The sequence below is a fragment of the Emys orbicularis genome, chromosome 21, assembly GCF_028017835.1.
Source record: "Emys orbicularis isolate rEmyOrb1 chromosome 21, rEmyOrb1.hap1, whole genome shotgun sequence".
NCBI lineage: Eukaryota > Metazoa > Chordata > Testudines > Emydidae > Emys > Emys orbicularis.
Window position 1 is genome coordinate 18,842,155 of NC_088703.1, and position 23,703 is coordinate 18,865,857.

The 23,703-nt window shown below is 46.8% G+C and overlaps 1 protein-coding gene across 1 annotated transcript in view; it reads right to left on the minus strand.

Annotated features, from left to right (window-relative positions):
* Positions 1-23,703, minus strand: part of LOC135893058 (olfactory receptor 5V1-like) — a 34,809-nt gene that overhangs the window by 9,524 nt on the left and 1,582 nt on the right. Inside the window, exons 2-3 of the mRNA XM_065420848.1 lie at positions 13,780-13,897; positions 10,540-10,668 (exon numbers count right to left, since the gene is read on the minus strand). Of these exons, the coding sequence (XP_065276920.1) occupies positions 10,540-10,668; positions 13,780-13,897 (247 nt within the window). The remainder of the gene's footprint in view (positions 1-10,539; positions 10,669-13,779; positions 13,898-23,703) is intronic.

The following is a 23,703-nucleotide window of genomic DNA, read 5'->3' on the forward strand; positions in this document are numbered from 1 at the left end:
TTATAATTTTAGGATAGGGCCATTAGCACACACTTTAACCACAGAATTGCATGGTAACTAAGTGACATATATGCTAATGAGTTTGAGATAATTAATATACTAACCTATAAAGAGATCCTATTTTGCATACAGCCTTTTAAAAATAGATACCTCTTGTGCTTCACCGTAGGTTAACACTGTGAATACCAATAAAGTGTCTTGAACATGCAGGTGCCACCGAGTAGCCAGTCGATTGCAAAGTACTAAGAGTTATGGGGAAAACTGCGCTGGTGAGTGGGGGGGTCTCGCATCCCAGGTCCCCCAGCTGAATGCCTCGGGATGGGATACGGCGGGGACGATTTCTGCCCTGTGCGTGGTGGCCTGGGCTGGCACTCAGCTGCCTCGGAAGCGGCTCACGGGGCTGCTTGGGTGACATGTGACAGATCCATGATGGGAGGCAGGTGAGAGAGCAGGAGGTGGAGATCTGCAGGCGAGGAAAGCAAGTGCAGCTCGGCGGGAGGAAGATGTCTGGTCTCCCACCCAGCCCCAGCAACATCCTCGGGTGCCTCTGGGGAACTTTCGGTGCTCTGGGTTCATCACCCGGCCTTGGGCTGCAGCAGTCCTAAGAGGGAGGGCGCCCTGGAGCAGCTCCTTCCCAACTCGGGGCAGCAGGAGTAGGAAGGAGACTATTCCCGCCTTGTAAAGCAGTGGTGGAGACCAGAGTCCCGGGGGGCTGGAGTGCCAGAGGAGCTGTAGGAAGGGGGCAGTCCACATGGGGTGCCTTTGCAGCCACTGTTGTGCCATGCATGTGTCTGTGCAAACTTTGCCCAATGTGCTGGGAGCTCATGGTAGGGCCAGGGGCTGGCCGTGCACGATGTGCCCCTTCCGGCACCGCTGGTAGTACCGCAGAGCAAACTGAGTGGCTGGTTGGGGCTCGCTTGGGAGCCAGGCAGGGGTGAAAGTAACTTACAGGACTTAGCGGTACTGCCAGAGTCCTGAGGGGGGCGTGGCCTCATCCGGAAAAGGTGTGGCATCAACTGGAAGAGGCAGAGCCTCTTGGGATTTAAAGGCCCTGGGGCACCAGCTGTGGCTGGGAGCCCCAGGGCCTTTAAATCAACCCAGGGCTCCCAGCTGCAGAGGTGGCTGGGAGCCCCCGGGGTTCACGGGCAAATTAAAGGGCCTGGGGCTCTGGCCACCACAGAGCTCTGGGCCCCTTAAATCCCCACCGCAGCTCCAGCTGGGATTTAAAGAGCTCAGGGCTCCCGCAGCTGCGGGAAGCCCTGAGCCTTGCCGGGCTGGGGCCAGGATTTAAAGGGGAGCCCCGAGCCCTTTAAATCCCAGCCCCAGCCCTGCCGCCGGAGCTGCAGGCGGGATTTAAAGGGCTTGGGGCTCTCCGCAGTGGTGGGGAGCTCTGAGCCCTTTTAATCCTGGCCGCGGAAGCTGGTGCGGTCCGGCACGGCATACTGGCTCTTGCCAGTACACCGTACCATACCGGACCGGCTTACTTTCACCTCTGGAGCCAGGGGCTGGGCACGCCGTGTTCAGCCTTTCCCAAGAACTTAGCAGAATTGGGCAGCTGGGCACAGAGCCCCACAGAGCACTGGAGGTGGTAGCGGGCAGAGACAGAGGCCCTGGAATTGCGTTCCGCAGGGGGCTGGAGCCAGGAAAGAAAGCCAAGTGATGGGTGAGGAAGTAAATGGGGGGGAGGCTACAGAGATTGTGGGATCCGTGACAGGGATAAGGTTGTGTGTGCCAGGCAGTGGGTGGGCAGGGGTGGCAGGTTTGTAGAAATTTTGGTGGTGCCCAGAACCTGCCCCAGCCCAAACTCCACCCCCCCACACACACCTGCCCAAGGCTCTGGGAGGGAGTTTGGGTGAGGGAGGAGGTCTGGGGTGCAGGCCCTAGGCTGGGGCAGGGGATTGGGGTGCAGGCTTTGGGAGGGAGTTTGGGGGTGGGAGGGGTGCAGAGGGATGAGGTGCAGGGGTGAGGGCTGTGGCTGCAGATGAAGGGTTTGGAGTGTGGGAGGGGCTCAGGGCGAGAGTAGGGGTATAGGAGGTGAGGGCTCTGTCTGGGGCTGGTAATGGGGGGGTTGGGGTGTGGGAGGGGCCCAGGGTGAGAGTAGGAGTGTGGGGGGTGAGGGCTCTGTCTGGGACTGGGGATAAGGTGTTTGGGGTGCTGGAGGGGCTCAGGGCTCGGGCAGAGGGTTGAGGGTGTGGTGGGGGGGTGAAAGCTCTGATGGGGGTGTGGGCTCTGGGGTGGGGCAGGGCTGGGGATGAGTTTGGGGTGCAGGCAGGCTGCTCCGGGGCAGGGGCCAGAGAGGAAGCCCCCCAGCCCTTTCCCTGCTGGCAGCAGCAAGCTCTGGGGGAGGAGCCCCCCTTTCCTGCCCCCCCCCCCAGCAGCACACTGTCACTGCATGTGCTCCTAGGGCCCCTCTCAGGTCCAGGAATCTCCCTCCCCTCCCCCCCCAGTGTGTGCCGTGGGGGGCTGCATGCGCCTCCTCCCCTGCTGTTGCCCCTGACTGTAGCCTCACTGGGGGTGAGGGATGGGGCTGCCTCCTTGCCCAGCATGGGGCAGGAACAGTGACTGTGGGCGGGGGGGGGGGCTGTGCTGCTGGAGGGTCCTGCCGGAAAAGGGAAGGGTCTGAGGGGGAAGGGCAGGCTCAGAGTCAGTCTCCCCTGGCAGTGGAGAAGGGGGGCACTAGGACCCCGCGGCAGCAGTTGCTGCAGGGAAGCAGCCTGGAGGAGACAAAGACAGAGATGCTCTGCTCCGGGGCCTGGGCAAGGCGAGCGGGGGCAGCAAGTCGGGGCCACGGGACACTCGGGGGGGCCACAGGTGGAGCTGGGCCCCCGGCTCTGAATATTGCTGGTGCCTGAGCACCACGTGGGTATGGAACTCGCCGCCTATGCCGGGGGGGGAGTGGATGATGGTTCTGCGTAGTAGGTAATAAGTATTGTGTGTTTTCTACTTAATCGGTTTACTGGGTTGGACCCGGCCAGATCCAAATGAGGCAGCACTATCCTGGAGACAGGGGCAGCTCTAGCCTTTTTGCCGCCCCAAGCACGGCAGGCAGGCTGCCTTCGGCGGCGTGCCTGCGGGAGGTCCGCCGGTCCCGCGGATTCGGCGTACCCGCCGCCGAATTGCCGCCGAATCCGTGGGACCGGCAGGCATGCTGCCGAAGGAAGCCTGACTGCCGCCCTCGCAGGGACCGGCAGGGCACCCCCCGCGGCTTGCCGCCCCAGACACGCGCTTGGAGCGCTGGTGCCTGGAGCCGCCGCTGCCAGGAGACCGAGCGGAGAGTGCAGTGGTTTAAGAGAAGGTTGTTTGGAATTTCCTCGCGGAGGTTGCTAATCATTCAACACTGGGGTCCAGGTGCAGTTTTTTATCCTGCCTTAGGGTAAGACTACCGCAGTTCACAACCATCAGTGAGTTTAAACATATAGTCAATGGAAAAGGGAAAAAAAGAGAGAAAACACACTAGAGAAACGAAACACATGAATGAGAGTCCTCATTTTGTGCTGTGCAGAGAAAAAGCTGTGTTTTTTCACTTGACCTTTGCCTCAACAGGGGAGCACTTACTCTTGTCAATAGTCCAGCCAGTGCTCCTGTTGGGGTGCAAGGTCAGCGAAGCTCCATTGCGATTCTGTGGGTTCCTCTTCTGACCATTGGGAAATGTTCTCAGAAATCAGGGACTCTCTTGGAGGTTTGAAGCATCCGACGGATAGGACCCTACAGGGACTCCACTGCAGAAACAATGCCCAGACAGAGCAGCACTCTCTTATTTAGCTCATACAGAGAGTGCCAGCTGTGTTTGGATACTGTTCCTGGGAATTTTGCAAGGAAATTTTGGCTGCCAGCCAGGCACATCTAGGTCAATGTTCTTCTAGAAAAAGAAAGCAATGAAAACCAAAAGAGGGGTTCACCATGGACACCCAGCAATGTGCTTCTTCTCTCAAGAAACCACATCCAAAACAGGCAGCACCCTCATACAGAACGGCTGGCGCGTGCAGTGGTTTAGATATGATTGGTAGGAATTTCCCCAGCGGAGGTTGCTAATCATTCAACACTGGGGTACAGGTGCAGGTCTTTATCCTGTCTTAGGGTATGACTACATGCAGTTTACAATGATCATTCAATTTAAACATAAGAGTCAATGAAAAAGGGAAAACAGAGCGAGAAAACACTCGAGAGAGATAGGAAATGAGAGTCTTCGTTTTGTGCTATGTGAAGACAGCGCTGTATTTATTCATTTAACATATGCCTCAACAGGGGAGAACTTTCCTTTCTCAATATTCCAGCAAGTGCTCCCGTTGGGGTGGATGGTTTGGATTTGATTATTCACCAGTAGGAAATATTTCTCAGAAACCAGAAATTCTCATGTAGGTTGGAGCAATGTGAGGGGTGGAATCCCAGAAGGAGCCAACACCAGAAAGAACGTCCAAAAACATTGGCACTTTTTTATATAGTTACTCAGAAAGCACCATCTGTGCTTGGCTATTCTTCCTGGGAATGTCTGGGGGAAATGGTGGGAGCCGGAGAGCCCCTGCCTGGGAAATCTTCCTCTAGGGAAAAAGAGCATTAGTCTGTGCAAAAAAACCAAACAAAATATAAAACAACAACAAATCAACCACCCCCCACAAATCGGAGTTCTGCATTGAAACCGAGCAATGTGCTTGTTCTCTCACGAAATCAGACCCAAACCAGGCTGCACTATCCTTTAAGAATGACCGGAGAGTGCAGTGGTTTAGATATGATTGCTGGAAATTTCCCTAATGGAAGTTGGTAATCATTCAAAGCTGGAGTACAGGCGCAGTTCTTTATCCTGTTTTTTGGGTAAGACCACCTGCAATTCACAATGGTCACTGAATGTAAACAGTGGAAACATATGAATGAGTGTCACCATTTTGTGCTTCACAGAGAAAATTCTGTATTTTTTTTCACTTAACCTAGGCCTCAGCAGGAGAGCACTTAGCATTGTCAATATTCCAGCCAGTGCTCCTGCTGGGGTGCAAAGTCAGCGAAGCTCCATTGTGATTCTGTGGGTTCCTCTTCTGACCATTGGGAGATGTTCTCAGAAATCAGGGACTCTCTTGGAGGTTGGACATATCCGACGGAGTGGATCCTGTATGGACTCCACTGTAGGACCAATGCCCAGACAGAGCACCCCTTTCTTCTTTAGCTCCTCAGAGAGTGCCAGCTGTGTTTGGATAGTGTTTCTGGAATTTTGGGGTAATCTGTGTCTTCCAGCCAGCCATGACACAGGTGAACATTCCTCTAGGAAAAGAAAGTATTAGCCTCTGAAAAACAAAAGGAGGAGTTGTCCAGGGAGACCCATCAATGTGCTTGTGTTTCACAAAAACCACATCTAGACCAGGCAGCACTGTCCTACAGAGCGAGCAGAGAGTGCTGTGGTTATGACATGATTTGCTAGGATTTCCTATTTTGTGGTTGCTCTGAATTCAGCGCTGGAGGCCAGGTGCAGTTCTGTGTCATATCTTTGAGTGACACAGCCTGGAGAAGAGGAAACCAAGAGTCAGACAGAACCTGAAAACATACAATTAAGCCTTGTGGATTGGTGCTGTGTAGAGACAATGCTACAGTTTTTCACATGACCAATGCCTCAAAAGGGGAGCTCTTACTGCTCCCAATATTCCAGCAAGTGCTCCCATTTGGGTGGTAGGTCAGTGATGGTCCATTTGGATGGTTTGGATTTTTATCTTCTTACCAATAGGGAAAGTTCTCAGAGACCAGAGATTCTCCTGGAAGTTGGAGGAAGGCGAGGGGTGGAATCTCTTAAGAAATCACCTCCAGAAACAATGTCCAAACACACTGGCACTTTCTTATTGAGTTATTCAGAAAATTCCAGCTGTGTTTGGCTATTGTTCATGGTAATGTCTGGGGAAATGGTGACAGAAAGCCAGCCTCTGCCTGGGAAATCATCCTCTGGAGAAAAAGAGCATTAGTCTGTGCATAAAAAAAGAAACCAACAAATTGGAGTTCTGCCTTGAAACCCAGCAATGTGCTTGTTCTCTCAAGAAACCAGATCTAAACCAGGCAGCACTATCCCACAGAAAGACCAGAGAGTGCAGTGGTTTAGATATGATTGGTGGGAATTCCCCCAGTGGAGATTGCTGATCATTCTACGCTGGAGTTCAGGTGCAGTTGTTCAACTTGTCTTTGGATAAGACTAACTGCAATTCACAATGGTCACTGAATTTAAACATAAAGTTGATGGCAAAGGGAACAGTGAGAAAAAATGAGAGTCACTGTTTTGTACTGTGCAGAGAAAACACTGTATTTTTTTCACTTAACCAATGGCTCAACAGGAGAGCACTTACCCCGTCAATATTCCAGCAAGTGCTCCCGTTGGGGTGCAAAGTCAGCCAATCTCCATTGCAGTTCTGTGGATTCCTCTTCTGACGCTTGGGAAATGTTCATAGAAATAAGGGACTCTCCCGGAGGTTTGAGGAATCCATTTCATAAGATCCCGTAAGGACTCCACAGCCCAAACAATGCCCAAACAGAGCAGCATTTTCTTCTGTAGCTCTCCAGAGAGTGCCAGCTGTGTTTGGATATTGTTCCTGGGAATTTTGGAGGGAAATGGTGGTTGCCAGCCAGACACATCCTGGTGAAGATTTCTCTAGGAAAAGACAACATTAGCCTGTGCAAAACAAAAGGAGGAGTTGTCCATGGAGACCCAGCAATGTGCTTGTGTTTCACAAAAACCACATTCAAACCAGGCAGCACTGTCCTACAGAGCGAGCAGAGAGTGCTGTGGTGATGACATGATTTTTCACTAGGATTTCCTATTTTGAGGTTACTCCACATGCAGCACTGGAGGCCAGGTGCAGTTCTTTCTCATACCTTTGAGTGAGACAGCCTGCAGTTCACAATGATCATTGCATTTAAACAATTAATGATTGGAGAAGACAATACTGAGAGCAAGACAGAGCCTGAAAGTTAGTTTTGTGGATTTGCGCTGGGCAGTGGGGGGAGGAGGGAGAACACGCTGTACTTTTTCACTTGACTTATGCCTCAACAGGGGAGCACTTACCTTTCTCAATATTCCAGCAAGTGCTCCCCTTGGGGCGGTAGGGCAGTGATGGTCCATTCGGATGGATTGGATTTGACTTCTCCTGGAGGCTGGAGGAAGGTGAGGGGTGGAAACCCATAAGGAGTCTCTAAGGGTAAGAGTACCTGCAGTTCCCAATGATCATTGAACTTAAACTATCGATGGAAAAGGAATACAGTGAGGGGAGAGTTGAGAGAGAGGAAACGTATGAGTGAGAGTCACCATTGTGCTGTGCGGAGAAAATGCTGCGTTTTATCACATGACCTAGGCCTCAACAGGGGAGCACTTACTCTTGTAAATATTCCAGCCAGTGATCCTGTTGGGGTGCAAAGTCAATGAAGCTCCATTGACATTCTGTGGGTTCCTCTTCTGACCATAGGGAAACATTCTCTGAAATCAGAGACTCTCTTGGAGGTTTGAAGCATCTGACGGACTCCACCGCAGAAACAGTGCCCGGACAGCGCTTCATTTTCTTCTATAGCTCTTCAGAGAGTGCCAGATGTGTTTGGATACTGTTCCTGGGAATTTTCCAAGTCAATGTACTTTTAGAACAAGAAAGCAATGCACAGCAAAGGAGGGGTTCACCATGGACACCCAGCAATGTGCTTGTTCCCTCAAGAAACCAGATCTAAACAAAGCAGTACTATGCTTAACAATGACTGGAGAGTGCAGTGGTATAAATATGATCGATGGGAATTTCCCCAGTAGCGGTTGTGAGTCACTTGATGCTGGAGGACAGGTGCAGTTCTTTTTCCTGTCTTAGGCCATGACTACCTGCAGTTTACAATGATCATTCAATTTAAACATAAGAGTTGAGGGAAAACAGAAAACAGAGAGAGAAAACAGAGAGAGAGATAGGAAACATATGAATGAGAATCCTGGCTTTGTGCTCTGTGGAGAAAATCCTGTATTTACTCACTTAACATATGCCTTAACAGAAGAGCACTTTCCTTTCTTGACATTCCAGGAAGTGCTCCTGTTGGGGTGATAGGGCAGTGATGGTTCATTCAGATGGTTTGGATTTGACTACTCACCAATAGCAAATATTTCTCAGAAGAAACCAGAGATTCTTGTGTAGGTTGGAGCAACACGAGAGGTGTAATCCCCGAAGGAGTCAACTCCAGAAAGAACGTCCAAACACATTGGCACTTTCTTATAGAGTTACTCAGAAAGCCCCATCTGTGCTTGGCTATTCTTCTTGGGAATCTCTGGGGGAAGTGGCGGGAGCCAGCCAGCCGCTGCCTGGGAAATCTTCCTCTAGGGAAAAAGTGCATAAGTCTGTGCAAAAAAAAAAATAACACACAAAAAACCCCACAAAAACAACCGCCTCCCTCCCCACAAATCGGAGTTCTGCATTGAAACCCAGCAATGTGGTTGTTCTCTCAAGAAACCAGATCCGAACCAGGCAGCACTATCCTACAGAGCGACCAGAGAGTGCAGTGGGTTATCTATGATTGGTGGGAATTTCCCTTATGGAGGTTCCTAATCCTGCAACGCGGGAGTAGAGGTGCAGTTCTTTATCCTGTTTTAGACTCAGACTACCTGCAGTTCACAATCAGATAACAAAGAAGGGAAAAGAGAGAAAAAACATGAGAGAGAGAGAGTGAGAGAAATATATGAATGACTGTCATTGTTTTGTGCTGCGCAGATAAAATGCTGTATTTTTTTCCCTTAACTAATCCCTGAACAGGAGAGTGCTTACCCTCGTCAATATTCCAGCCAGTGCTCCTGTTGGGGTGCAAAGTCAGTGAAGCTCCATTGTGATTCTGTGAATTCTTCTTCTGACCATTGGGAAATGCTCACAGGAACCAGGGACTCTCTTGGACGTTGTAAGCAGGATCCCGTATGGACTCCACTGTAGAAACAAAGTCCAACCAGAGCAGCACTTTCTTATTTAGCTCTTCAGAGAGTGCCAGCTATGTTTGGATATTGTTCCTGGGAATTTGGGGGGGAAACTGTGGCTTCTACCCAGCCAGGAACAGGTGAACATTACTCTGGGAAACAAAAGCATTAACCAATGCAAAACGAAAGGAGGAGTTCTCCATGGACACCAGCAATGTGCTTATGTTTCACAAGAAATGAGATCATAGCCAGGCAGCACTGTCCCACAGAGGACCAGAGAGTGCTGTGCTGATGACATAATTAGTTAGAATTTCCTATTTTGGGACTCTCTTGGATGTTGGAAGCATTTCCTATTTTGAGGTTGCTCCGCATTCAGCGCTGGAAGCCAGGTGCAATTCTTTGTCATATCTTAGAGTGAGACAGCCTGCAGTTCACAAGGATCATTGCATTTAAACAATCAGTGATTGGAGAAGAAGATACTGAGAGCGAGTCAGAAACTGAAAACATACAATTAAGCCTTGTGGTTTGGTGCTGTGTGGATACAATGCTGCGGTTTTTCACATAACCAATGGCTCAAAAGGGGAGCACTTACCTTTCTCAATATTCCAGCAAGTGCTCCCATTTGGGCGGTAGGTCAGTGATGGTCCATTTGGATGGTTTGGATTTGACTTCTCACCAATAGGAAAAGTTCTCGGAGATCACAGATTCTCCTGGAGATTGGTGGAAGGTGAGGGGTGGAAATCCATGAGGAGTCTCTAAGGGCAAGAGTACCTGCAGTTCCCAATGATCATTGAACTTAAACTGTTGATGGAAAAGGAATACAGTGAGGGAAGAGTTGAGAGAGAGGAAACATATGAATGAGAGTCACCATTGTGCTGTGTGAAGAAAACGCTGTATTTTTTCACTTGATCTATTCCTCAACAGGGGAGCACTTACTCTTGTAAATTTTCCAGCCAGTGCTCCTGTTGGGGTGCAAGTCAGTGAATCTCCATTGTGATTCTGTGGGTTCCTCTTTGGACCATAGGGAAATGTTCTCAGAAATCAGGGAATCTCTTGGAGGTTTGAAGCATCTGATGGACAGGACCCTGTATGGACTCCACTGCAGAAACAATGCCCAGACAGAGCAGCACTTTCTTATTCAGCTCTTCAGAGAGTGCCAGCTCTGTTTGGAGATTGTTCCTGGGAATTTGGCGGGGGAAGGGTGGCTGCAAGCCAGCCACATCCAGGAGACAATTCTTCTAGGAAAAGAAAGCATTAACCTGTGTGAAACAAAACATAATTTGGAGTTCACCATTGAAACCCATCAATGTGCTCATTTTCTCAAGTAACCAGATCCAAACCAGACAGCATTATCCTACAGAACAACCAGAAAGTGGTGCAGTTCAGAGAGGATGGGTTAGAATTTCCTATTTTGAGGTTGTGCCGCATTTGGTGCTCTAGGTCAGGTGCAGTTCTTTGTCATATCTTTGACTGAGACAGCCTGCAGTTCACAATGATTATTGCATTTACATTCTCAGTGATTGGAGAATAAGAAACCTAGAGCAAGACAGAGCCTGAAAACATAGAAATAGGCACTGCGGATTGATGCTGTGTGGAGAAAATTCTGTAGTTTTTTCACTTGACCGATAAGTCAACAGGGGAGCACTTACCTTTCTCAATATTACAACAAGTGCTCCCGTTGGGGCAGTAGGTCAGCGATGGTCCATTCATACCATAGGAAAAGTTCTCAGAGACCAGAGATTCTTCTGGAGGTTGGAGGAAGGCGAGGGGTGGAATCCCTGAAGGAGTCAACTCCAGAAACAATGTCCAAACACACTGACACTTTCTTATTTGGTTATTCAGAAAGCTTCAGCTGTGTTTGGATATTGTTCCAGGGAAAGTCTGGGGAAATGGTGGCAGCCAACCAGCCTCTGCCTGGGAAATTGTCCTCTAGAGAAAACGAGCATTAGTCTGTGCCCAAAAAGAAAAACCAACAAATTGGAGTTCTGCCTTGAAACCCAGCAATGTGCTTGTTCTCTCAAGAAACCAGATCTAAACCAGGCAGCACTATCCTACAGAACAACCAGAGAGTGCAGTGGTTTAGATATGATTAGTGGGAATTTTCCCAGTGGTGGTTGCTAATCATTCAAAGGTGGAGTTCAGTTCTTTATCCTGTTTTTGGGTAAGATTACCTGTATTTCACAACGGTCACTGAATTTAAACAAACAGTCAATGGAAAGGGCAACAGAGACAGAAAACACAAGAGAGAGAGTTCAAGAGGAAAAATATGAATGAGCATCATCATTTTGTGCTGTGTGGAGAAACAATCAGTGATTGAGAAGAGGAAACCCAAGAGCAAGACAGAGCCTGAAATCATATTAAGAAGCCTTGTGGATTTGGGGTGTATGGAGACAATGATGGATTTTTTCACTAGACCTATGCCTCAACAGGGGAGCACTTACTTTTCTCAATATTCCAGCAAGTGCTCCCATTGGGGTGGTAGGTCAGTGATGGTCCATTTGGTTGGTTTGGACATTTAGGAAAAGTTCTGAGAGTCCAGAAATTCCCCTGGAAGTTGGGGTGGAATTCCAGGACTCAACTCCAGGAAGAACATCCAAACACATTGGCACTTTCTTATATTCAGAAAGCCCCACTTGTGTTTGGCTATAGTTCCTGGGAATGTCTGGGGAAATGGTGGGAGCCAGCCAGCCTCTACCTGTGAAACCTTTCTCTAGGGATAAACAGCATTAGTCTGTGCCAAAAACCAAACCCCAAACCCACAAACGAGAGTTCTGCATTGAAACCCAGCAATGTGCTTGTTCTCTCAAGAAACCAGATCCAAACCAGGAAGCACTATCCTACAGAACGACCAAAGAGTGCAGTGGTTTGATATGGTTGGTTGGAATTTCCCCAGTGATGGTTGCTATTCAGTCAACACTGGAGTAGAGGTGCACTTCTTTACCCTGTCTTTGGGTAGGACTACTTGTAGTTCACACTGATCATTGAATTTAAACAGTCAATGGAAAAAAGGAAAACAGCGAGAAAACCCTCAAGAGAGAGGAAATATATGAATGAGCCTCATCCTTTTGTGCTGTGCAGAGAAAACACTGGATTTTTTTTTTCACTTAACCAGTGCCTCAGCAGGAGAGCACTTACCCTTGTCAATGTTCCAGCCAGTGCTCCTGCTGGGGTGCAAAGTCAGTGAAGCTCCATTGTGATTCTGTGGGTTCCTCTTCTGACCATTGGGAAATGTTCTCAGAAATAAAGAACTTTCCTGGAGCTTTGAAGAATCCATTTGATAAGATCCCATATGGACTCCAGTGCAGAAACAATGCCCAGACAGAGCAGCAGTTTCTTATTCAGCTCTCCAGAGGAGTGCCAGCTGTGTTTGGATATTGTTCCTGGGAATTTTTTGGAGGGGATGGGGGGAAATAGTGGCTTCCAGCCAGCCATATCCAGGTCACTCTTCTAGAAAAAGAAAGCATAAACCAATGCAAACCAAAGGAGGAGTTAGCCATGGACACCCAGCAGTGTGCTTGTTGTCTCAAGAAACAGATCCAAACCAAGCAGTACTATCCTTCACAATGACCAGACAGTGCAGTGCTTTACATATTGTTGGTGGGAATTTCCCAAGGGGAGTTTGCTAGTCATTTGAAGCTGGAGTACAGGTCCAGGACGTTATGCTGTCTCAGGATATGACTATCTGCAATTTACAATGATCATTGAATTAAAACAAAGAGTCATTGAAAAAGGGAAAACAAGAGAGAGAAAACACCTGAGAAAGATAGGGAGCATGTGAATCAGAGTCCTTTTTTTGTGCTATGTGGAGAAAAGACTGTATATACTCACTTGACCTACGCCTCAGAGGGAAGCAATTTCTTTCTTAATATTCCAGCAAGTGCTTCCGTTGGGGCGGTAGGGCAGTGATGATTCATTCAGATGGTTTGGATTTTATGACTCACCAATGGGAAAAGTTCTCAGAGACCAGAAATTCTCCTGGAGATTGAAGGAAGGTGAGGGGTGGAATCCCTGAAGGAGTCAACTCCAGAAACAATGTCCAAACACACTGACACTTTCTTATTTAGTTATTCAGAAAGCTTCAGCTGTGTTTGGATATTGTTCCAGGGAAAGTCTGGGGAAATCATAGAATCATAGAATATCAGGGTTGGAAGGGACCTCAGGAGGTCATTTAGTCCAACCCCCTGCTCAAAGCAGGACCAATTCCCAACGAAATCATCCCAGCCAGAGCTTATCAAGCCTGACCTTAAAAATCTCTAAGGAAGGAGATTCCACCACCTCCCTAGGTAACCCATTCCAGTGCTTCACCACCCTCAAAGTGAAAAAGTTTTTCCTAATATCCAACCTAAACCTCCCCCACTGCAACTTGAGACCATTACTCCTTGTCCTGTCATCTGGTACCACTGAGAACAGTCTAGATCCATCCTCTTTGGAACCCCTTTTCTGGTGGCAGCCAACCTGCCTCTGCCTGGGAAATCTTCCTCTAGAGAAAAAGAGCATTAGTCTGTGCAAAAAAACAGAAAACAGAGTTCTGCATTGAAACCCAGCAATGTGCTTGTTCTCTCAAGAAACCAGATCCAAACCAGGCAGCACTATCCTACAGAAAGACCAAAAAGTGCAGTGGCTTAGATATGATTGGTGGGAATTTTCCCAGTGGTGGCTATTAATCTTTCAATGCTGGAATTCAGGTACAGTTCAACTTGTCTTTGGATAAGACTACCTGCAATTCACAATCATCACTGAATTTAAACATACAGTCAATGGAAAAGGGAACAGTGAGAGAAAAAACAGAGAAAGAGGAAACATATGAATGAGAGTCTCCGTTGTATGTTGTGCAGAGAAAATGATGTATTTTTTTCACTTTACCTATGCCTCAACAGAGGAGCACTTACCTTTCTCAATATTCCAGCAAGTGCTCCTGTTGGGGCGGTAGGTAAGTGATGAACCATTTGGATACTTTGCATATGACTTCTCATGAATGGGAAAAGTTTTCTGAAACCAGAGCGCCTCCTGGGGCACAGGGGAAGAGGGAGAGTGAGAGAGTGAAAAGAAAGAGAGAGAGAATGAAAATGTCTCTGATTTTGAAAGGAAACCCAAGAAGAAAATATTCTACACATAGACACAAGTATAGAACTAATGTACTTCCAGTCTGGCTTAAACATACTTCTTTGGGAAAGGTGACCTCCTGTACTGGCTTTTCTATCAAATGTAGAAAAATTATTTGCCAGGGCAATTTTCAGTAGAAGCCACTAAATGGAGGATCTCACCTGGAAAACCGAGCAATGTGCTTTGAAGTTTGTCTCTATCAACGAGATCCAAACTAAGCAGCACCTTCCATTTAAAAACTATTGCTAAACACATGGAGCAAAACGGTCAGAGAAACAGACAGGGAAAGAGTGAAAGGTGGACAGGCAGAAGGCTGGATGGAGAGAAAGCAAAAGACAAAGAAAGATGAGTGAGATATAAGGAGAGAGATGCTGAGAAAAAAGATTGGGACTAGGAATTACCAGACACAAACAGATCTATGGTCCCTCTAGTCTAATTTCCTGCTTACAGTGGCCAACAGCAGATAACTAAATGTGTCCTGTGGCTTCCTTTTCCCAGGAGAAGCACCTGTGTTTTTACCCAAATGATGCTGCTATGGTTCAAAAAATCAAGTGTCAGGTCTGCAAAGCAGAGCAGGACTTACCCATCAGTGTGAGTCTCATTCTCCCCAGGTCCAGGCTGGCTGAGATATCTCCAGGCAAAGCATCATTTTGTCAGGGGCTCTGGCAAAGCTGGGCCTCAAAGGCACAGTCTCTCCCAGGGCTTGTAGTGTCTCCTGGCCTTGAGCCTTCCCAGCCTCTCTTATATGCTGGGGCCAGTGTCTCCCTCCCAAGTCATTCCCCACCCTTTAATCATCAGAGGGAGTCGCCACATGGTATTCATGGATTTGCAGGGAACAATAGCCAGGCACATCAAAGGAGCATCAGGCTGAGCTGGTGATTAAATCAGCTGATATTGCAAACGTCCAAGAAAACCCCCACTTTGAATGGACACAAGCCTCACCCACAGAGAACCTTATGGGTTGGGGCTAGCAAATGGTTTTCAAAGGCAGCAGAAAGAGAAGCCATGTGGATAGGAATGTGGGGTCCTGTTCTGGGCTCTGGGCACACACTTCTGGACTTTTTGACATAAACCAGACTCCAACAGGGGCTATTCCAGCTCACTGGGTTTTTAGCCTTCCTCTCCCCCAGCCTGGCCATGAGGCTGTAGACTCATATCCATGCTAGAACTTAATATAGTTTAGCTACTGAGCTGGGGAATGGGGTTGAGAGTCGAAAAATGTGATAGCAGAAGGCCATACACATCTCTGTGTGGTATTTTAGTGTCTATTCATGCAAGTGTGTCCTTGATTCTGTGTGCGAGTGTATATGTTTCTGCACTAGAGCATCATGCGTACCTGAGCACATTTTTTGGTGACTCTATCTGCCTGCTGGACTGGGGTGGTTTTCTGGTTCCCTCTGTTTGTCTGTTTGGGCATGTGTGTGTATGTGCAATTGTTTTCATGTTTGTGTTGGCATGCTGCATTCCATGCATCTATAGGCCATGTTGCACCAATTTATGCTGGTGCAAGAGTAATTGAGTTACATTTGATTTAAGCCTATATGACATTAGCCTCATCCGCCGGGATGTTGCTGATACAGGACTAGCGGCTTGGTTGCAAAGGCAGCAGAGAGAGAAGCCATGTGGTTAGGAATTTGGGGTCCTGTTCTGTGCTCTGTGTATAGATTGCTGTACGTTTACACATCTACCAGCCTTCAACACCAGGCCGCTCTGCTCTGCTTCTGCAATAATGTTCTCCACCGGAAAACAGCAGCAGTAAGAGCACGGACCCCTCTAAGACCCCAATCACTTCACTGGGGTGTCAACTCCCCACCAGCTCCCCCATTCCATCCCTGCTGGCTTAGACTGAACCCCACACTCGAAAAGGACACATTTTACAGACTGAGGACTTGTCTGCACTAGGAAAGTTTGCTGGTACAGCTACACAGGCAAATACTCCTAATGCAGACACAGCTTGTAATGGCATCATAGTTATTCTGCTGGCCCAGTTTACTCGAGAGATAGCTACAGCGACCAATTCACACCCCTGAGAGACACAGTTAGGCTGACCTGAGCCCCAGTGTAGCCAACACTAGGTCTAAGGAACAGTTCTTTCATCGACTGATCTTATCGCCTCTCCAGGAGGTGTATTTACGACAGTGACAGAAGAACCGCTCCATTACTGTAATAATGTCTACACTACATTATCTCAGACACAGAGCAAACCATAACACCAGGCCTCGGCGTGGCCCCATGTTTAAGGCTGGTTTAGCTGTAAATGGGTAGGACTGGTATAAATGCATCTACTCTACAGCTTATACTGACAGAGCTATAAAAGAAGGACAGCCCTCTCCGATGTAGCCATGCCAGTATATGGTTTAGACCAGTCCTTTAATGGAGAAGGGGGATAAGAGTCCAAAATGGAATGGGCATAAGGACAAAACCACCTCAGAAGCAGAATTTCGGGCTAAAGCCCATAATGGGAATAAGCTTGAGTGGCAGAAGGTCTTGTTGTCAAGGCTGCAAACTTGTAAGTGTGGAGAAGCCCTTTGTGTGTATGTGTGTGTTTGTTTGTTTATGTTTGTGTTTCTGTCCATGTGATTGTGTGTGTGAATCTGCCCATGGCTGTGTGTTTGAGTCACTGTTAGCGTGTCCAGGAGAGACTGTGTTTGGGTACGAAGGCATGTTTGTAGGCGTTTCACTACATGTTGTGTATAGGAGCGTGCGTTGCTGTGTGTTGATGTGTATGTGAGTGTCTGTACCTTACCGGTAGTTCTGCTTTAGTTAAGTGAATATTTCTCAAGGAACGGAGCCCAAACCAAGCATCACTGTTGTGACGGGGTTCCCGGGGTGCAGTGATGATGCCACTGTCTCTCTTTTATACTTTCCTCCAGCTCACTGAAAAGATCTTTCCTGTGACGTGGGTTACTCTGTCCCCATGGATTATGTGCCTCCACCCAGAAGTCTCTGGGATAGTGGGTTGTGTGTGTGTTGATGAGTGGGACTGTTCTTAATGTTTCCTCTGAATACTGTGTGGGTGCCTCAGTTTCCCCTATGCATTTCTTAAGTCTCTAGGTGGTGGGGAAAGGCCAGTGTGCATAAATCACTGACACTCTGTCTCCCTGGCAACAAATGGCCAGGGCCCATTCCCCCCCTGCAAGGAAATAGCTAAAGGTGAACAAAGAGATCAGGTGACCTCCTGGCCCAGGAAAGAGACAAAGCCGAGAGAAGGAGGGGCTGGAGGGGGTTGGAGAGTTGGAGCTGGCTGGGGATGAGGAGTGAGGGCAGACGTGGGTGTCTGGCTCTCTGAACCCCAAAATGAACCCGGCCGAGGGGTCCCGTTCGCCGCCGTACCTACAAGCTCTGTTTTAGACCGTGTTCCTGTCATCTAATAAACCTCTGTTTTACTGGCTGGCTGAGAGTCATGTCTGACTGCAAAGTGGGGGTGCGTGCAGGTCTTCTGGCTTCCCCAGGACCCCGCCTGGGCGGACTCGCTGTGGGAAGCACATGGAGGGGCATATGCTGAATGCTCCCAGGAGAGACCCATGAGGTGAAGACGTATGAGCTTCTTGCCCTGAAGACAGTCTGCTCCAAGGGAGAGGAGGCTCCCCAAAGTCCTGACTGGCTTTGTGGGGAGCAGTTCCAGAGCATCACCCGGGGACTCCGTGACAATGAGCCATTAATGCCCATGTGGATATTGATGGCTATTGTTTTGTTGTAACTGAAAGGCTGGTTGTGGCTGTTCCCAGCCTCAGAACATATTTCAGTAACACATATAATAATACTTAATAACTTTACAAACAATGAGAGCACATACAACAGGTTATTATTGTTCAACAGATCAAGACTTCAAATGATACCTCACAAGGCATGCATTGTGCAAAACATATCATAATCATATCATAGTGGTGAATATGGAGGTTCCAGGGTGCTACTTTGAGGTACAGAGTGTCACACCTGTATTATTTAGACACTAAGAGTGTCCTTATTAGGATCTGTGAGTGTGTGGTTTGTGGAGTTTGTGTGTGAATGTTTATATGAATGCGTGTGTGTACGCACGTGCATGTGTGTTGTTGTTTGGGTATAGTTCTTGGGAATCTCTGGGTTTGCACTGGCAGACTGACATCACCTTCTGATTTGCAATTGTACAAAATCTGTGTGTAGACCTGTTCTGGTCAGTATGTCTCCCTTTAGGTCTTTATTCAGCAGAGGAAGTAGCCACATGCTCTTCGTTGCTTGGCATAGCCAGCCAGGTCAAAGGGGTGTGAAATTGAACTGCTGGTTAACCTTCAATGGGGTGCTAACTCCCTCTCAACCAGCTCATTCCATCACTGGGGATTAGACTCCAATCCATGTTAGAACTGGATGCAAATTCAATTTAAATCCTGCAATGGGGAAGAGTCCAAAATGTGATGGCATAAGGAGAAACCTATCTCAACAGCAAAGTGTTGAGCCACAGTCTTTTCTGTGTATGTAGATTTCATACTGATGTGTGAAGATGAAAGCCAAATTGCCAAATGCACTTGCAGTTTTCATTGACTTAGTTTTCTACAAAACTATAATAAAAATTGTTAATTAAAAAGAAATACAGACAAATGCAAAATGAGAACATAAGAACATAAGAAGAACATAAGAAAGGCCGTACTGGGTCAGACCAAAGGTCCATCTAGCCCAGTATCTGTCTACCGACAGTGGCCAATGCCAGGTGCCCCAGAGGGAGTGAACCTAACAGGCAATGATCAAGTGATCTCTCTTCTGCCATCCATCTCCATCCTCTGACGAACAGAGGCTAAGGACACTTACATGCCTAACATGAGAGTTCAGCAATGAAAGGATGCATATATAAATGTGTTTAAAAAGCAATAACGTTTTATAAAATTTGCAGAAAGCTGAGAGAGGATCTGATTCTTCTCTGAAAATACATCAAAGGGATAAACACCAGGCTGGGAGAAGAGCTCTTTTCAAACACTCCAAAGGGACTGAGGCCAGGTCTACATTACATAAGAACGGCCATACTGGGTCAGACCAAAGGTCCATCTAGCCCATTAAACTGTCTTCCGACACTGGCCAATGCATGCCAGGTGCCTCAGAGGGAATGAACAAAACAGGTAATCATCAAGTAACCCATCCCCTGTCACCCATTCCCAGATTCTGGCAAACACAGGCTAGGGACACCATCTCTGCCCATCCTGTCTAAAAGCCATGGATGGACCTATCCTCCATGAATGTATCTAGCTCTTTTTGAACCCTGTTATAGTCTTGGCCTTCACAACATCCTCTGACAAAGAGTTCCACAGGTTAACTGTGCATTGTGTGAAGAAATATTTCCTTTTGTTTGTTTTAAACCTGCTGCCTACAAAATTAAGTCAACCTAACTTGCATCAGCATACAACCACTGCAGTAATTACATCGCTTTTGTGTGTCAACACTTTGCTCCTTGTGTCAGTGGTGTATGTCATCACCAGAAGCTCCTGTATCCATTGCACTGTCAGTGTGGGGAAGACTCTTGAAAGCCAGTAATAGTCAACATAAGCAATGCAGTGTCTACACCAACACTATGTGTCAACCTCACTACATCAACCTTGACTCGATGCCGCTCATGGAGGTGGAGTTATTAAATCAGTGTAGCTGGGCAATTACGTCAGTGGCAGCAAAATTTAAGTGTAGACAATTCCATAGCTAGGTCAATGTAAGCTGCCTTGCATTGACCTAACTCTGCAGTCTAAGGAGTGTAAGTGCCTATCTATGAAGGAAAATCGGCCAGCAAAACTAAAGTGGAATAACACTGGTCTACAATTTTTGAGAAGTCGTCTGCTTCAGAGATAAAATGTGCTATTTATTATGTATTTTGATGTGCTGAATTCAAATATGACAATTAAAACAACTGATTGGCTACTGTTTCTAAGATATTTAAGTTTTTACATTTTATGTCTATGTATATTGTGTAGATAGTAGAGTTTTAATCATAAATTGTAAACCTAGGTCTTTTCATGTGTTTATGGTTGCTTTACATGATAATATTTCAACTGTCCTGTTTATGTAACACTTTAAAAATCAGCAAAAGGGTTATATAAATAAAATTTATTATGAAACAAAAGGCAAAAAACTATTATGTACATAGTTTAGTCCTATTCAGTGTCTACTCGGCGCTTCTTGGCTTGTCTCTTGTATTCATTAAATGGAGCATCTCTTGTCACTGTCCAGCAATAGTCTGCAAGCATTGATGGGCTCCATTTGCCCTGATAGCGTTTCTCCATTGTTGCAATGTCCTGGTGAAATCGCTCGCCGTGCTCGTCGCTCACTGCTCCGCAGTTCGGTGGAAAAAAAAATCTAGATGAGAGTGCAAAAAAAATGTATCTTTAGTGACATGTTGCAACCAAGGCTTTTGTATGCCTTGAGGAGATTTTCCACCAACAACCTGTAGTTGTCTGCCTTGTTGTTTCCGAGAAAATTTATTGCCACTAACTGGAAGGCTTTCCATGCCGTCTTTTCCTTGCCACGCAGTGCATGGTCAAATGCATCATCTCGAAGAAGTTCACGAATCTGAGGACCAACAAAGACACCTTCCTTTATCTTAGCTTCACTTAACCTTGGAAATTTTCCACGGAGGTACTTGCAAGCTGCTTGTGTTTTGTCAATGGCCTTGACAAAGTTCTTCATCAGACCCAGCTTGATGTGTAAGGGTGGTAACAAAATCTTCCTTGATTGAACAAGTGGCGGATGCTGAACACTTTTCCTCCCAGGCTCCAATGACTGTCGGAGTGGCCAATCTTTCTTGATGTAGTGGGAATCTCTTGCACGACTATCCCATTCGCAGAGAAAACAGCAGTACTTTGTGTATCCAGTCTGCAGACCAAGCAAGAGAGCAACAACCTTCAAATCGCCACAAAGCTGCCACTGATGTTGGTCATAGTTTATGCACCTCAAAAGTTGTTTCATGTTGTCATAGGTTTCCTTCATATGGACTGCATGACCAACTGGAATTGATGGCAAAACATTGCCATTATGAAGTAAAACAGCTTTAAGACTCGTCTTCGATGAATCAATGAACAGTCTCCACTCATCTGGATCGTGAACGATGCTGAGGGCTGCCATCACACCATCCATGTTGTTGCAGGCTACAAGATCACCTTCCATGAAGAAGAATGGGACAAGATCCTTTTGACGGTCACAGAACATGGAAACCCTAACATCACCTGCCAGGAGATTCCACTGCTGTAGTCTGGAGCCCAACAGCTCTGCCTTACTCTTGGGTAGTTCCAAATCCCTGACAAGGTCATTCAGTTCACCTTGTGTTATGAGGTGTGGTTCAGAGGAGGAGGAGGATGGGAGAAAATGTGGGTCCTGTGACATTGATGGTTCAGGACCAGAAGTTTCCTCCTTTTCCTCGTCTGACTCAAGTGAGAATGATTCTGGTGCATCAGGAACCGGCAGTCCTTCTCCGTGGGGTACTGGGCGTATAGCTGATGGAATGTTTGGATAATGCACAGTCCACTTTTTCTTCTTTGACACACCTTTCCCAACTGGAGGCACCATGCAGAAGTAACACTTGCTGGTATGATCTGTTGGCTCTCTCCAAATCATTGGCACTGCAAAAGGCATAGATTTCCTTTTCCTGTTCAACCACGGGCGAAGATTTGTTGCACAAGTGTTGCAGCATATGTGTGGGGCCCACCTCTTGTCCTGATCTCCAATTTTGCAGCCAAAATAAAGGTGATAGGCTTTCTTAACCATAGTGGTTATACTGCGCTTTTGTGATGCAAAAGTCACTTCACCACAAACATAGCAGAAATTATCTGCACTGTTCACACAAGTACGAGGCATCTCTGCTCACTTTGGCTAAACAGAAATGTGTCCCTTTGCAAAATCAAACACTGACAAATAAGAGAGCACGACACTGAATGATTTCTGGAGCTGATATAGGGCAATTTGTTCAGCAGAGTGATGTAAGCTTCGTTATGATTGCATCATCCATGACTTCGAGGAATAACATGATGCAATTCATATCATGTATGACGCAATACCAGCTTCAGATTGCATCATTCATTGTTTTGCCTAAAAAGCAAGTACTGTCCAAACCCAGTCATAGATTTATTCATAGATCCAGTCAAAGATGTATTTTAGTCATTTCTGGTTTAAATTGAGATCCCTTCCCTTTATAACTCACTTATCCTCCGCCATTCCCAAGTCAAGGGTGGTATATACTGACCCAATAGCATATCTTGAAAACTAGAGCCAATCAACAATTTTAAGCATCATTTTCGTTCTGAGTGACCCAGAATTAGTAAAGTTTGACTACATTTATTTCAGAAGCATTTTGGCTGTAGAGCAGTGTAATTATTATGCTGGTATAACTCCTCACATGGACACACTATTCCTGACTAAAAAAGAACTTCATTCTGGAATAATTACTCTGCTTCACTTTTGTTCCTGCATAGAGGGTCCACATGGACTGTTATACCATCATAGCTTATGGGGAGTAATTCTTGACCTACTCCCCATTGAGCCATAACCGTTTTGCTGTAGCTCTACCAGTTAATTTCCTTATGTAGCAAGCATGCCTGTTTTTCTACATGTGGAAGTACATGAGTCTCTCTGCGTGTTTGACTGTGTGTGGTTGTTTATATATATATTGTTTATATATACTCATTTGTGTATGAGAGTATGGCTGTGTGTGGTTGTTTATATATAGTTCCTGGGGCATTCTGGGATGAGGATGGGGGAAGAAGCAATGGGCTTAAATTGCACCAAGGATGGTTTAGGTGGGTCATTAGGAAAAACTTCCTAACTGTAAGGATTGTTAAGCACTGGAATAAATTGCCTATTGAGGTTGTGGAATCTCCATCGTTGGAGATTTTTAAGAGCAGGTTAGAGAAACACCTGGAGTGTCAGGTATGGTCTAGATAATACTTAGTCCTACCAGGAGTGCAGGGGACTGGACTAGAAGACCTTGTGAGGTCCCTTCCAGTCCTGTGATTCTATTACTCTAGTTTCACGGGATGAATTTTGCTCCAGGGACAGTATATAAACAGAGAAGCCCTTTCTTATTAAGACACACAAGAGTGCATGTTTGTGTGTTTGTATCTGAGTGTTTGAATACCGTTGGCTGGACATTGAGTGTGTGAGTGTCTCTCTGTTTTTTGTGTGTTTGTATATGAGTAGAGCTCATGTACTCTTTGGACATTAATTGTGTAAGCCTGTGTTTGTGGGCTGTGTGTTTCTTTGATTGTGTATATATGTGAGTTTGTGTTACTCTGTGTTTCTACATGTGGGAATGCATGATTCTGTGTGTGTTTGACTGTATATTTGTGTATGAGTGCATGGCTGTGTGTGGTTGTTTGGATAAAGTTCCTGGGGATCTCTGGGGTGAGGATGGCAGCCTGACTTCAGCTTCCTATCTGTACAGGTAAAAAATTTGTGAGCAGACTAGCCTTCTCTGTTCTAATTCCCCTGGGGTCTTTAATCACCAGAGGCAGTTGCCAAAAGCTCTTTATTGCCAGGAGGGGAACAATAGCTCTTTCTCTATCCAGCCATATCAAAGGAGTGTGAAACTGAACTGTTGATTAATCCTCTTCAATGGGGTGTTAACTCCCGCTCAGTCAACAACTTCAGTCACTGGGGTATGGATTCAAATCCAAGTTAGAATTGGATGCAATTTAGAGACTGGGGTGGTTAAAAGAGGTTAAAATTCCAAAATTTGATGCCACAGGGATGAGCCCATCCAAACAGCA